The 17,224-nt window shown below is 30.5% G+C and overlaps 1 protein-coding gene across 1 annotated transcript in view; it reads right to left on the bottom strand.

Annotated features, from left to right (window-relative positions):
• Positions 1–2,394: 2,394 nt before the first annotated feature.
• LOC148303569 (putative aminopeptidase-2) overlaps positions 2,395–17,224 on the bottom strand; it is a 42,352-nt gene continuing 27,522 nt past the window's right edge. Inside the window, exons 18-30 of the mRNA XM_088269755.1 lie at positions 16,724–16,879; positions 15,818–16,135; positions 14,178–14,361; positions 11,919–12,157; positions 9,282–9,471; positions 8,458–8,647; positions 8,048–8,148; positions 7,317–7,496; positions 6,588–6,772; positions 5,404–5,571; positions 3,710–3,856; positions 2,751–2,817; positions 2,395–2,613 (exon numbers count right to left, since the gene is read on the bottom strand). Of these exons, the coding sequence (XP_088125881.1) occupies positions 2,395–2,613; positions 2,751–2,817; positions 3,710–3,856; positions 5,404–5,571; positions 6,588–6,772; positions 7,317–7,496; positions 8,048–8,148; positions 8,458–8,647; positions 9,282–9,471; positions 11,919–12,157; positions 14,178–14,361; positions 15,818–16,135; positions 16,724–16,879 (2,344 nt within the window). The remainder of the gene's footprint in view (positions 2,614–2,750; positions 2,818–3,709; positions 3,857–5,403; positions 5,572–6,587; positions 6,773–7,316; positions 7,497–8,047; positions 8,149–8,457; positions 8,648–9,281; positions 9,472–11,918; positions 12,158–14,177; positions 14,362–15,817; positions 16,136–16,723; positions 16,880–17,224) is intronic.

Raw genomic sequence — 17,224 nt, 5'->3', positions numbered from 1 at the left:
GCATCGAAACACGTGTCATAATAGATTTATAGAAATAGTCGTATTTACCAAGTAAAACATAAATTGAAAATGGATTATTATTAAAAAGTGAATCAATTAATGAAAGAAATAATACAGTTTAAACGTCGTTATTGAAATATACTCATATTATTAGCATGTACTCTGTTTCATTTAACGTATTACTATAGTAAATATTGATTTCATACTGAAATCACATATCGCTCACTCCTTTCAACAACGTCACATATCAAAATCGTCAATTTTCAGTTGTGCATATTTTCGGAATGCCCAGAAAATGTACTAAATCCCAGCAAAAGCGTCATATTTTTAACTTAATATTTACCCGCTACAGGGCAGAAAGTGTTGTTTTTGCATTTTTAAGAGAAGGTATTGTTTGATTATTTTTTTTTAAATACACTCAATATTTTTCAAATGGAGAAAAAACCTTCAGGTTTTACCTAAAAAGATCTGTTGCACAGGAAAAAGTTCAATTAGTGGCTTGATATGTATTTTTAATACATTTTATTATATTCTTAAACTTTAAAAACGATCTCTTGAAAAATCAAGTTTTTTAAAAAAAAGACGTTAAAATGACTCTTTATAAAGACGTTGATGATTCGTTCATCCTTTGGTTAGTTCAAGGGGATTTCAAAACAATCGTACATTCACAACAAGGAGCATTTCTATTTTTATGTTCGTTATATCCAAGTTCAATTGTATTTTAAACCCGCATTAATTATAAAATTATTATTTACATATTTTATAAGATTATATACGTAAGGTGTGAAAATGAAGCAATAAAATATTACGTAAATTAACAAATATTGGTTTGTAACTTATTTTATTTTCCTGCATTTTAATTCTTAATAAAAAGTGACTATCGGGGATCAAAAGATTTGAAAACAAACATAGTTAGATAAGACAAATCCCTTTATCGGAAAACAAATCCTTTTCCGAATCCAACTCTTAACTACAAGATAATAATCAATTATTTAAAAGTTTATCTTTTTCTTCTGATTGGCTTCATACCAACTTTTGGTATTACAGACTGTTGGAGTCAGCTCTCCTCGTTCTCGGATTGTAGGTATTTCCATCATTGACTACCCCAACTAGGCCATGCCTTTGAATTATGTTATCTTTCTGTAGCATCCATGAATTCTTTGGTCTTCCTCTAGATGTTTTTCATGGAAGATCCATGGCGATTGCCTGGTTCGCAATATGTTTAGGTTCTCAGCGTACTATGTGGGCATGAGCGTACATTTCTATTAATGTCTATTACACCCAGGTTCCCTCAAATGCGCGGAATCTTTATTTTGTCTCTAAGGTACACTTCAGTTAACCATCTAAAATCTAAGCATTTGTATCTCAGCAGTGTCTAGTTGCCTGGAGTAGGTGGTATATATGTATATATATATTTATAAATATATATATATATATATATATATATATATATATATATATATATATATATATATATATATATATATATATATATATATATATATATATATATATATATATATATATATATATATATATATATATATATATATATATATATATATATATATATATATATATATATATATATATATATATATATATATATATATATATATATATATATATATATATATATATATATATATATATATATATATATATATATATATATATATATATATATATATATATATGCATATATATATATATATATATATATATATATATATATATATATATATATATATATATATATATATATATATATATATATATATATATATATATATATATATTTATATATATATATAAATATATATATATATATATATATATATATATATATATATATATATATATATATATATATATATATATATATGCATATATATATATATATATATTTATATATATATATATATATATATATATATATATATATATATATATATATATATATATATATATATATATATATATATATATATATATATATGTATATATATATATATATAAATTGGGTTAAATCCAGTAGTTGTGTGCTGATTTGAACACGATCATTATTATAGTTTTTAAAGAAGAAATAAAACCGGAATAAATATAATGAATATTGGTTAGTAATTATTTATTTAAAAACATTTATTATAATTTTTCATTCATTTTAAAAATCTCATGGACTAAAATTCTCAGTTGAAAATTATTTTATAACACTCGTATCTGAGGTTCACTGGCTCTGAACTTGAACTAATTCTAATTCAATTAGTAGATAAACAATATTACAAAAATTGTGTTAGTTTTCGCTCCTATATTCGCCTCATTTTTATAAATTTCATCTTTGAAGGCGTAATGTTTTAAGGAGGTATGAGATATTAAAACCGATTGTATTTTTAATTAGTTGTTGTTTAAAAGCACGGCTAACATCGCTGCTATCAAGGCAAAAGAGGACACAATAGCAGAAGCTCCACTGTACTGTGAGTCCATCCAAGAATCAATTGTTCCCTTGTGGTAAATTGCCCATTCTAAATTCAAAGCAGCATTGGAAATCGCCGAAGTCCCAGAGCTTTTTTCAGAAGCCGTAAGCTCCGTGCTACTTCTCAGGAAAGCAGCCATCTGAAAAAAAATCTCATGATATCAAAAAGTTCTCATTGAAAGCTCACTAATGTCATGTTTTTTAAATAATGATAAATAAGTTAATATTTTAATGAAAGAGAGACAGTCCTTTACGTATTTTATTTTGCAAAACTTACTCGACTTAACTGTGTGCCGTGCATACGTCCAATTATATTAGATAAGGGTGCTAGAACTGAACCATAGCTGAAAATAATAATAAAGCAGTATAAAAGCGGTGAAGTAGTTTATATTTTTTTTTATCTATGTAATTATGTTCATATTCAAAAACTCATTTTTAAATCATATAAGAAAAATAGAGTTACTTTTATTAAATATTATTGTTTTCTCTAAATTCTTTTTTTTATCTTTACTGAACTTAAAAATAAACAGTTTTTAAAAATGTTAATTTTGTAAGGTATTGGGTCTTTTTTCATGGTCATTTAAGCAAAAACAGCTAAATGACCATGAATACTATATTTGTTTAAAAATGCACAAATAAATGTTTTTGATTTAAATAATTATCGGATAGCGGCCAGAAACACAAAAGACTCAATTTTTATAAGTTGATAAACAAAACAGGGGTTTTATATTACTAGACTGTTTAAAATATTTAAATAAATACTTGTATAAAACAATTCTTGAGATTATTAATTTAAGCACGACTATTTTTGAGAACTACAGAAGTTTCATTTACAATATACAAACTGACAAACATCAAAATACAAACTGTGTTTTCGACATATCCAATGTGGTCTTGTTTAAAATCACTTTGGATATGGTTTTATTTTTATCATCATGTTTTTTCGCAAAGTTAATATAAAATCATTAATTAGTATGACTGGTCTGTGATTATTGTATGAAATAACGATTCAAACCAATTCATTTTCCCGTTTAAAATTATGTACCAACTTATTTCGTTTACAAAAACGTGATTTCTCAATTCAGTGTTTAAAAATTATATTGAAAATGTCAATGACGAACAGTGTTATTCCTCTAAAATGGCTGTATTTACATATTTCGAAGTTGTAGTAGTATGTTGATTTGTACAATAGTAAATGGTACGTAAATTTGGTAAGAAAAAATGAGTTAGCATTACCGATTTCTGATTCCAGGAATATTGTCCTTGAAGAATGTGAAAACGATCTCCACATTTTCCTCATTTCCAGTTAGGGCCGAGTTGAAGGCGGTCATCAAATTTTGATCCTTGATTGTACTATTATCCGCAATTGTTTCTGATAAAAACCTGCACAATAAAATTAATTACAAAAGATGGTATCCATTTATTACTTTTTATTGGAAAACCAACAGAATATTTCGACAAAAATAACATAATATGATAAAATACGAAAAAAATTAACAATTCCAATTATTGGTTTCCACCTAAGTAATCTAAAAATAATAAAAAAATTAAATAAATTGTCATAAAAGTATAACTAAATAGAAAATTTCATTATCAACTGGTCAAATAGACATCTACAATATTTCTTTTAAACGTATTAAAAGAAACATTATTGATGTCCATTTCATTTAGCATTTCATTGCACATATCGCAGGCTCGATCTAAAAATGAATTTTAGCAGGACTTGGTGTGTTCATTTTAGGGATTTTAAATAAGTTTTTGTTTCTGGTCTGTGCTCCCAGGATTCTAAAATTGATGATTGATATCCTTATATAATATCCTTTTATAATTTATAGAATTATCAACAGCAATACATGGGTGCAGTAAGTAAAGAAAAATTTTTAGATAAGCTGATGATCAAACGTTTTATACGCTTAAACCGTAAATTTTAACTTTATTAAAACAAAAAATATATGTATTCTCTGCAAATCTTTTCATTCTAATTTAGTATATCCAGGTCACATGGAAAGGGATGGATGGTCGTGTAATGTTTTTAAAAACAAATACCTATAAATATAAATGTGTTTACATAACAAAAAAAAACTTTCACATAGTTTTCACAATATTAGACAGAAAATATTTTCATCACTCCTGCTTTGAAACGAATAACAATGAAAAAAATGTAAAAAAATAAATTTAACGTATAAAAACGCATTCATGAAGCGATTGTTAGTTTTTCATTAAAAATACACAACCATAAAATTTATTAAAACTGTGTACAGGGCACTTACAGCTAAAAAACTCATATTTTATTTACTGACATAGAAATAAACAAACACTTTTTTTTGTTGGTGTGTCATAAGTTAAGTTTTTAGAATTTATTAAATGTGTAAATTTTTGACCAGACAATTTAATTACAACACTTTAAGTGTGTCCAAATACTTGTTCTCAAAATCTGGATTATTTCCAATTACAGGAGTCACCTTCATATTATTTTTTGACATCTCATCAAAGATGAAGAAGGATATGGAAGTCTGGGAAGTGATTTACATCTCACCAATAGATGTCTCTAGTGAAGTTCTAGTGATTCAAGAACAAGGTTTCTAAATTGGTTCATATTGACAGAACTTCCAGGAATTTGAGTAGTGTGGTTGTCAATAATGGGTAGAATTGGTGAATGTTACACGTGTGTAAAGTGATCACTTAAACCAGCCTATGACGATCGTCAGCCCCGTACATGCCCAGACCTCCATATTCTTCTTCATCTTTGATGAGATGTCAAAAAATAATATGAAGGTGACTCCTGTAATTGGAGATAATCCAGATTTTGTGTTTAAATTTTTCATCAACTTACATTTGAGGAATAACAAATTTGAAAAAAAAAGCATTTGAATTATTTTTTGTTATGTTATTAGGTACGTTGAAATATGAACGGTTTGGAAAGTGCTTACTTGTTTAAGGAGATTTCATCTTTAGTACAACCCAAAGCGTTCAGGATCACGAGTTGTTCGTTGGCCACATTTTCTGTCACATATTTGTTCCATAAGTAGTTGAAATGGGTGTCATTTCCGTTGCGAAGTGCGTTACAGTAAACATGTGGTCTGATATTTGGGTTGATCCTGGAAAATTACATACGTTAATATCCTGTCACATTATCATACGGTCTTTCTTCTTCTTCTTCCTGGCTACATCCCAACTTATCGTCTTTATAGACCGCTGGGGTCAGCTCTCCTCATCCTCAGGTTGTAGGTCCTTTTGTCAAGGACAATGTCAATTAGGCCATGTCTTCGAATCATGTTTTCTCTTTGCATCATTCCTTATCCTTATTAACCTACCTGCATACAAACCTCAAAAATAGAGGCTTTGCGGGTTATTTCTTCTTTTAAAGGCGTATATTTTAAAATCATAAATTACAAAATTGTAAGTAAAAAGATTCTTGTTAAAGCTGTAAAAGAGTCCTGCTTTGGAATTGTTCTAAAACTTAAACAAGCGACTATGGAACAGATTAATGTCCCTCAGACACATGAAACAGATCAATATCTGGCGTAATATTGTTCATCATAGCTGTAGCTTCTACAGGCATAACCATCGGCATTTCGCACACTGCAGGGGTAGACAGAGAGGATGGAACGCTACACTCGTCTGTCCTGACACACACTCCTAGCCTCTTTCATTTCCATACATCTAGCTACGCTTTTGACATCATTCGATTTTAGGTTCTGATTGATCTGATAGTGTCAAGTCTTATATAACCACCGTCATTCTATTTTTCCGTTCAAATTTGCCAAATAATACTATTTTAATAGGAAAGGTAAATATGAAAAATACATCAAACACCCAGACCAAGTGAAAATAAATCTTTCTTGAATTCATTTAGCACTTGGCGTAAATCGAACCCACGACGCCAGTTTCGTAGTCAAGCGTCTACTCAACTACACCACGGCGCCTCTCTATGGAATTGGCGATTGTTTGCAAAGGCAGATTGGTGTGGCGTTCTACTCTCTTTGCATACTCTTGCGAGGAAGCAGGGTAATGGTAAGTAAGTTTTATTTCTATGAATAACGCTGGGGTCTTTCAAATACAACCTTCGATTTTTTCGGACATTTTAGATACTACTATAGTTTACTACAATTACCTATTGTTATTCAATGCCAGGGTTTCAAACTGAGCCAATGATTTCTCCGCACACTCTGGGTGTCCCATTTGGCAAGCGAGGTTCCAGGTGCTGGCGCGGAACATCTTCGATAAATGTGAATCATCCTCTTTTTCCTCAAACCCTAGTGAGGCGATTACAGTCTTCATCATCTCCAGAATATGGTACTGTAAAAATACAACACTGACTGTCAATTTGTTTTACCATCGATCAAAGAAGTATAATATTTTGAGTACGTCCAAATATTTTCCCCAAATTCAGGGTTTGTTCAGCCTATTAATTTAAATTATTTTTTAATTAATAATTTAAATGTAACTTTGTTTTAAAATCGTAATAAATATTTTATCTTAACTTAAATATAATGTCTAAGAAGCGGTTAGCTTCGAAACCGGTAGACATTATAATTAAGTTATAATAAAATATTTATAGTGATTTAAAAACGAAGTTGATTAGAAGAAAACCACAAAGTAAGTGTCTCAAATATAAATTTAAGTACTTTAAAAAAAGTTTCAATTGAATCAAAAATATAACTTCCGAAATTTGAGTACTGTGGTTTTCAACCATGTATAGAATTATAAATCTTACACGTGAATAAATTAATCACTTAAATTAGCCAATGATAGATTGTAAGCTCTACAAATTTCCGGATTTACATACTCTCCTTCATCTTTGTTGATATGAAATTTTAAAAAAGCAAAACAGTATATTTACATCAAGTCTGGATAAAGTGTCTTCGAACGGAGAAAACCTCCTTCTCATGGTATTGAATCCAGAATACGCAGCGACCCAAGGGGCGTAGTCTGATTCAGCTTTCAGGAACTTCAGAACGTTTAAGGCTGTTGCGTAATCCGTTATGTTTTCTCTTGCGAAGACTAAAAGATCATCGACAATCTGAAATTGTAGTGCAAAAATTATTTCATTTGTTTTATTTAGCTTTCTCATTCATATTGATGTCAGAATCATATTAAATATTTACTTTTTAACCCATTTTGACTGACTTATATCACTGACATCTTAATCTATAAAAATAAAAATGTAATCGTGCGTTTGATTAAAATCTTTTATCTCCAAAATATTTCATCGTTTGCTTTAAAATTTTGATTTTTTAATATTAAATTTTGATCTCACAGAAAAAGTAATAAATTGAAGTATTTTTGTAAATAATAATAACACAAATATATATATATTTTTTAAAACAAAAATAAATAATTATCATGCAATAAAATTTAAAAGGAACTTATTGGAACTTAAGAGGAAGTGGGTAGATCTTAAATGGATCGCATCATTCGGCCATGTCATGAAATCATTATTTTTTATTAAAATTTATATTAAATTTAGTATTGTAAAATGTGCTCACGGCACGGGAAATCTCAGTGAGGGCATATTATTGCAATTTGAAGTTGTTGTGTATGATAAAACACATAAATAAATATTATAATCACCTGTGCCCTATTCAGTGTATGGATTTCCGTACGAGAATCGCTGTTCAAAGCACTTTCCAACATTTCCCAGGAGTGAGAATCATAATTTACTCTGTAGAATCCTGAATTAAAAATAATATTTCATTACATCACTAAAAGTAAAATTTCATTTAGATAGTAAACATTTAATTATCACACATAACCTTGTTTGCTACCACGATAATGAAGTAAAATTCCATAATATCCATATTTACAACATTCCCTGAAGAAACCCCTACACATATTGCCAAAAAAACTGATACTTTTATAAATCATGATATCAGATGCGACGAATCCGGTATTTCTAGCTGGAGTACCGAAATCCGATATATCGAATTTTGGTAACCGAGGTGTTAAGCTTTCTTTATCTACTTTCATATATTTGTTTTTACCTGTCTGCTTCTTGTTGAGGACTACCCATTCATGTCCTGGGTTTCCCTTGTTGAGAAGCATTCTTGTATCATTCATAACAACAACTGGTTTCGTATCATCGAAATTTGGTGCCGCCTTTGTTGCAAATGTGATTGGAATATGGTAAAGCACATCCGGCATTGGATCTTCGGCAAACGCGACCATTCTTGACTAAAAATAATATTTTTAATGCTACAATAATTAGAAAATATTAGTTTATAACCCCTGCCGATATTTAAGTCTCCCGGATACAAGGCGCATTCGTCCCTTCGTCAGTACAATCATTACACCAGCATGCAAACAATACTACCAAAATAAATTTTCCCTCAAGTCCACTATTTGATTCGACGATATCGGTTAAGGATATTTGTCACCTCCTACTTCAGTCTCCCACCCACTCCTTTCAAACTACAAAATCCTGACCTATTTTGTCAAACTTCTTTAGGACATAGTGATCTTGGCCTTTATTGGCGTTGTTCTGCTAACCTTAATGCATCTTGGTCCTCTGTGGACCAAAAACGTATATTTAATATTTTGCGTATTTGCAAGTATTACAAAAATGTTACGGTACTAACGAGTTGTATTGTTTGCAAGCTAGTGTAGTGATTGTCCTAACGAAGTGACGGGTACTTCTTAAAACTGGTAGATCAAAATCTTGGTGATTGGTTATTTACTAACACTTTGTGAAAATATCAAATCACAATGTAAATGCAATGGATTTTAAAAATATTGTACTATTAATACATGATGATTCTTTATAACATTGTTTTATATGGTAAATGCCGCCATCATTAATGTTGTTTACCTGAGATATATTCATGGCCCCGGAATCGTAGTCAATGTGCACATTCAGGAGCGGATATCCGGATTGGGAAGTCCAGGAAGACATAACTGCGGCCACACTCATTTCTGGGTACATATCCAGATTCCCGTTTACGTTCGCTTCGGTCTGAAGAGCCGCAAATAAGTTCTCAGGAGTTGTGGCGGTGAAGTTACTGAAGTATGAAATAAAAAAAATGAAAAAACAATAATTATAAAAAATTAATACATTATTTATAACTAATAATAGAAATCGTTATAGGTTGGCTAGAATACGATGAATTTCGCATTCAAAATCACTTTACTTTTACTGCGTTCAATATGTCGCCAATAATCACGAGACGCTGATAAAATAGCAATTTTATTAAAGTCAAAACTATATAAATATATTTTTAAAGTATATTTTTTTATAGATACTATATATATTACACTGTTATCTTTGTCTGCTGTATTCGCGAGCGGATAATATTTATACTCGATTTGAGACAAGCGAGTATAAACAGTCGAGTCGCCGACAGGACTAAAGCTGAGTTTACAATTGACTTTCTTTTTCTTATTTTAAATTCTTCTAAATTTCATAATTTAATATAAATACAATAACAAAAAAAACAAACAAATATCCCACAAAGGCATGGCTTTTGTGTGGGTATACGTTATATTTTAGGTTATAGTAAAGGGCACTGGCAAGGATACAATATACTCGGACATACCGTAGTCATACAGGAGAAAGTGACCAACTGCAGTTTTTACAAAAACGTGATTATTAACTATTTGACATCTTACTAGCTTAATACTGCCCTGAAAAAAATCCCAGAGCGATTTCAAACTTAGAAGTATAATATTTTGACTTATTAAAAATGACTAACTGCATTGATGTTTATTTTCTTTACAAGCAAAAGTGACCAAGTGACAGTTGGACATTATTGCTTGTTGTAACAATTTTCAACGCCATGTAGTTAGTTAAAGTTTTGTAAGAAACATTTGACATTTAAATGTTTCTAGACAAACAAAGTGACTAAATTCGAAGTCAAATGGCCAGTAGAGGTAAATTATTGATGAAAATGTGTAAAAATCAAGAAAGAGTGATCCATATAATGTACATGAATTAAGATTTGACGATATGTTAGATCTCAAATCTTCTTCTAACCCTTATCCGCACCTAATGGTGCATAGGGAACTGCGTCGTATTGATGCAGTGTATCTTGATCGTTACTTACATGAAGGCAAGGTGATCACTCCTGCGCTTCAGGGACCAGTCCATGGTAATATGAAATAAATATTATAGTGTAAAATCACTAATATTTATTTTCAACCCCCCCTGGGAATTGAACCCGGGACCTCCAGCGCGGTAGCTAAACACGCTTACCATTACACCACGGAGGCATACACAGATCTCAAATCACTTGCCAAAAACATAACGAAAAACCCGATAAAAATGAAGACAGCGAAATTGTTTCATGGCTGCAAATTAAATGCTTGCGATATGAGTACACTAGATTAGGAAAAAGTATGTATTAGTTTTCGTATAACGAAGATTTTAAAATCCTGTCAGTATTTGGGTGAGGATTTTCAGTCATTTTTCCTCCATTAAATTATTTATACAAAGAAGAACTAAGAAAATGAAGAAAGATTTGCTGGTGATACTGGTGCAATTCCACGGGGATAGTATGGGTGGCACAGATCACTTTATCTCAATATTAAAGAAGACAGAGCACCAGAACCAAACTTAGATTCTGAATCTGAGTCAGAATAATACTTCTTTACTTTTTGTATATTTAATAAAAAAATGTTATGTTATTAAAAAAAAATGTTATGTTACCAGCTACAATAGTTTATATTAAAAAAAAGTTTCTTCCTTATATAAATTAATAATATAATAATAATAAAACCCTTATCCGCACCCCAATGGTGCATAGGGCACTGTGTCTTATAAACGCAGTGTTATCATGATCGTTTTACTTATGAAGGAAAGGTGATCAGCCCTCCGCTCCAGGTACCAGTCCATGGTAATATTGAATAAATATAACAGTGAAAAAATCACTTTTATTTATTTTTACCCCCCTTGGGAATCGAACCCGGGACCTCCAGAACGGTAGCCGAGCGTGCTGACCATTACACTACGGAGGCGGACAAAATATATAAATTACTAAAATAAAATTCTTTGAATTAAACTTTTGTATCTATAACTAACGTTTCCAATCTCATTCTAAGAATCAAACGTGACTATCTGCATTTTATCCTAGATTTTTTACTGGAAAAAGTGACCAACTGCTTTAAGTAATTTTAAAATCTTAAGGATAAAAATTTTCTTAAATATTATTTACTTATTTCAATATTAGCAAACACCTCTTTTCACACAAAAATAATCACAATCGTGAATACATTATTTCTTTGTTTTTAATTGATGACAAAAGTGTAAAAACGGTTAAATGGCCCTCCTGAACATTTTACGTTTTGTCAGTTGGTCACTTTCTCCTGTACGACTACGATACATGCATTTTACATAAAGTTATACTTTCATATTTTTTTATGCCTATCTCAGCTTTGCATTCTTGCAATCTAGTGTCCTATATCGTGATAACGACGTTCATCATTATATAGTACAAAGAAAAAGACTACTCACTGTGTTGACAAGTATCTGTTGATCGCCTTTCTAAATGTTTCCTCTCCCATCCAATGCTCAATCATCCTTATTATCGATCCTCCCTTACTATAAGAGATGGTACTGAAATGGCGGTCGATTTCGGCTGGAGTGTTAACAGCAGGATTCGTAAGGGGCGCAGAATAAATACTCGTATCGGCTTGTAGAGCCGGTTGTACTACGGATGTAACGAACTGAGTGGCCAAACCCAAATCTTGAACCTGATAAAAATAATTTTAAAATTCTTGATTATATTTAAATTAACCGCTTGCATACTCAATGACCTTTCAAACCAGATATTATACATATATATAGATGTCGTTAGGTGGGGAAGGCAACGAAGGAAACAATGGTATGCGCATGTGAGGAGAATGGAACCATCCAGACTCACCCACATCGCATTGTACAACCAACCTCAAGGTAGACGACTACCGGGTAGACCACCAAAGAGATGGACCGACAACTGGGAATCGACCTCGCAGGAGGCTAATCCATCTTAAAAACAGGCCACAAGGCATACACCAAGAATAATATATATATATATATATATATATATATATATATATATATATATATATATATATATATATATATATATATATATATATATATATATATATATATATATATATATATATATATATATATATATATATATATATATATATATATATATATATATATATATATATATATATATATATATATATATATATATATATATATATATATATATATATATATATATATATATATATATATATATATATATATATATATATATATATATATATATATATATTATATTTTTGTCCGCCTCCGTAGTGTAATGGTCAGCACGCTCGGCTACCGTTCTGGAGGTCCCGGGTTCGATTCCCTATTGGGGTAAAATAAATATAAGTGATTTTTTTACTGTAATATTTATTCAATATTACCATGGACTGGTACCTGAAGCGGAGGGCTGACCACCTTTTCTTCATGTGTAAACGATCAAGATAACACTGCGTTTATATGACACAGTGCCCTATGCACCATTGGGGGTGCGGATAAGGGTTTTATTATTATTATATATATATATATATATATATATATATATATATATATATATATATATATATATATATATATATATATATATATATATATATATATATATATATATATATATATATATATATATATATATATATATATATATATATATATATATATATATATATATATATATATATATATATATATATATATATATATATATATATATTTATAATATTGCTTCGTCTCAGCAGTGGTTTGCATGCATAAATATTTAATAAGAAAATGATAACAAATTTCTTCCACTATTTCATAGCAAAGACCTATGTACATATGTGTTTTGTGTGAGTTAAACAAATAAACAGAATTTAACTAACTATATATCATTCCTCTTCAGGGTCAGAATAGAACGCCACACCAATTTGTCTCATGTTTTATATTTATTTGATTTAAATAAGCCTCCATTCGTTTACGAGTGATTTTAGCCAATCTTTATTTGCAAACCATCTTCGCCTTATTTATTCATCCGCCTTATTATTTTATTCATCTCCTCATACATACCCGCCGATTATTCCGACTCCTACCATGACCACTTTCAAATGTTTAAAATACGTTTTTTTATTTAATGAATTTATATACATTGTATATATTTATTTAAAAAACAATTATAAACATATTAAAAATATTTTTTTTGCATAGACTCACCAAGCCACCTTGTGTGTCTTGTCGGTGGAGTTCTTTTTACATACTTTTTTTTTATTGTTTTCATCCATTTTAACCTAATATACCCCCAAAAAATTAGAAAAAAATTAAGAATATAAACTATTTTACAATATTCATAGAATTAACACTTGATAATTTACCCATGCCTTGATTTTGCCTTTGTTCCATATTTTATTTTGACCTCTAACCTCCGTCGACAAACAATTTAAAAATGTTCGGAACGATATATTGCAGTGTTAGACTCCCATATTTACTGTTTATTTTTGGGACTATCAAACCATCGTTATGTGTAAATCGTGTATCATGGTTGTGTACTAGAAGATTTCAATATTTTTGTCGAATTTGTTGTTCAACGATGATACTCATCCACAATATTCCTCTGCATCTATTACCAACCACAATCACTTCATCACTTTGTTTTACTTTTTTTCACTCACTTGATTCACACTTGGGGTGTTATCGCTAGATTAATGTTATACACACCATATCGGGAAGCTTGAACTCGAAAAACGTAGCGAATCCCTCATTTAGCCAAGTGTCGCTCCACCAATGGCACGTCACGTAGTCACCAAACCACATGTGGGCTATTTCATGGGCCATTATGGTACTAATTTGTTGCCTGTATCTTACTGAAGATTCTTGCTCGTCGTACATCAAAAGTGCCTCTCTGTTAATAAAATACATTTTTTTAATAATCATAAAAATAACTTACTTACCATCAAGCCACTTCACGCAGGGGCAGACAGAGAGAATATTCTCCCCCACTGCCTAAAAATCTTAGCCTTTTTCGCATTCACGCAATTTCCTCCTGCATACCCGTCGATTATTCCGATTTTACCACTTTTAAGTATTTGAAACACGATACAATACTATAATAATAATTAAATAAGAGAAATATTTGTGTTTTTATTGTTTACACAAATATTTCAATTTCATACTATTTCTGTGAGCCTAAGCTGCTCATTATTAGAAATAGGTATCAAATTGTGGTAGAGTGGGTTCGAACCGAGAAACTCTGACTTCAGAGTCCATGACACTAACTACGGGACCACAACCCGACCATACCAAGTTTTTTTCTGACCATTTAAATAAGCCTTATAAATTTGTTTTATTGTTTTTTTTCACTCATTCATTAGATATGTCCAAACAATCTCAAAACATCTTTCTTACATATATGTATATTAAATTGATTTCAACAGGGTGAAGTCTTTTTTGGTCGCCGGAGAATCCTTATTTAAATAGCTTTAGTAAAACTTACTTGTCCATTTGTATTGCTTAGAAGTCATTTTCTGACTACAAATTGTAGAAATAAATTATTTAATAATTTACATTACAACTCTACACACGTGTTACATTCACAAGCTTATGACGGCTGTAAGCCCTGTCAATGCCCAGACTTTCATATTTTTCTTCATCTATGTTGAGATGTCCAAAAATAATGTCAAAAATGACTCCTAATCGGAGATTATCCAGATTTGTTATCAAGTGTTTGGATACACTCAATATGTTGTAAATGTTTAAAAAAAATCACTTTATAAAATAAAACAACTTTGTTTTAACCATTTTTTTATTGGTACACTATCCAACCGGTTTTGACAAGAAACTTGTCATCATTGGGGTTTTTGTACTTAATTTAAAAAAATTGAAATACTCATAGTTAATTACCCTTCCCTTACCAAAAACTTCCACGCACTCCGTACACCATATGAAAATATGATTTAAAACCTCCTAAATGTTACTTTTATTGTGCATTGCGTAGCGAATACGTCAACTCTAAATGACAACTAGTTGTCATATTTTTTAATGAACTATGAGTATTTCAATGTTTTAGAATTTGGTACATAAGCCCTGATGATGACAAGGTTCTTGTCATCATCATGGAAAAAGTGTACCAATAAAAAAGTAGTTGAAACAAAGTTGTTTTATTTTATAAAGTCAATAAAATATGCCACAAAGTATTTGCGAAAAGCATTCAAGTTTAAAAATTCCCTAATAAGAACGATTATCGATAAAAAAATGTCGTAAATGAAGAATCACAAATGACTGCATAACTTTATTTTATAGTCAGTCAATATGGAGTCTCATTTACTACAAAGTACTTTTAAAAAATTGTGAAATTCTACCTATAAGTCAAAAGTCCCCAGTTCTCCATAGCACCAGCGCTGAAATCCGGCAAAGCGGCTTGGTCCATTTTCATGTTGGTATCCATATCGTAATACCCAATATCTGTGTAGTTATCCATGGCCGCCACAAGATTGCGCCCATTTTCAAAGGGGTAGTTTCCCATATTCCCGGCTTCGGGTCTTGCCCAAATACCAAAGGGCTTAGCGTCCCCAACTTCTGTCACATTCGCGGCTTGGAACTCGGACACGATGAACGCCAGGAGATAAGTTGACATCACGGGAGTCGGCTGGAAGGAATCCACAATATCTTCGCCTACTCTGTGAATTAATGAAAAAGACCAATGACACCAAAAGATACGAGTTTTCTACAAATGAAGTAGTAACAAAAGATTTAAATTTTTTATTGATTTAGCATTAAGTTGGTGGAATGAAATATTGATTATTTAAGATAAGAATTAAAAAAAACATCGTCGTGGTGTTACTAGTAATTATTTTTCAGAGTTTGCGAATCATATAAAGAAAACTAACCACTCACCTGACTCGCAAAAACATAAATTATTACACTTAGTCAAGTACAAAGGACAAGTCATCAATCATTTAGAAAATTTAAAACACAAAAAAAAAATATAATGAAACAACATCAATCAATAATTCGCTGTTCCAAAATTCTTCACCATTATTGTAATGAGAACATAGACAATAATGGTTTACCAAGTCCCCCCGTTAACCATCTCTCTCTCTACCATACCAACCTCCACCGATACCAGAATGATTTTTTGCTCCTTAGGTTTATGATCACCTGTCGGTGAAAACATTTGTAGTTTTCGAAACTAGTCTTGTGAAAAAAATAATAATTAGTGGTCTCATACAAATGTTCAATTTTAAATAATCAACCTAAAAACTTACTGCGTGGTCATATTAATTGGCATGTTGGAAAGTGAAGGACTGAATGTTCTAGGCCTGATGATCGACAGTGTGAAAATTGCCTTGAATTTAGGTTCATCCAAACAGGGAAAAACTGTTCTTGCATCTACTGCCTGCATCTGAGTTGTTCCAAACCATCTTAAAATAATCATCAAATTTAAATATCCATTTTCAAATTAAAAAAAAACTATTATACAGAAACATCGAAAAATAATACCAACATTTAAAAAAAATATAGCACCAACCCTTTAACATAAATGGATAATTCTGTCATTGAACGCTAGTTGGTAACCGTAAGTTTTGTTTTAAAGGTAACGTGACCTTGATATGAGCAAAAAATTAAAGGTAAACGGTTAATTCTGTCATTGAACGCTAGTTGGTAACCTTAAATATTGTTTTTAAGGTAACGTGACCTTGATATGCGCACGCGAAGTACGCGGTGCATTGAACGCAAGCTTTCCCAACGGCTGGATTGGTAGAGGA

This window comes from Brachycentrus maculatus, unplaced genomic scaffold, assembly GCF_059751285.1.
Source record: "Brachycentrus maculatus isolate JH-2025_06_01 unplaced genomic scaffold, ASM5975128v1 h1tg000362l, whole genome shotgun sequence".
Taxonomy (NCBI): domain Eukaryota; kingdom Metazoa; phylum Arthropoda; class Insecta; order Trichoptera; family Brachycentridae; genus Brachycentrus; species Brachycentrus maculatus.
Note: the sequence above shows the minus strand (reverse complement) of the source record. Positions and strands in the feature narration are given on the sequence as shown.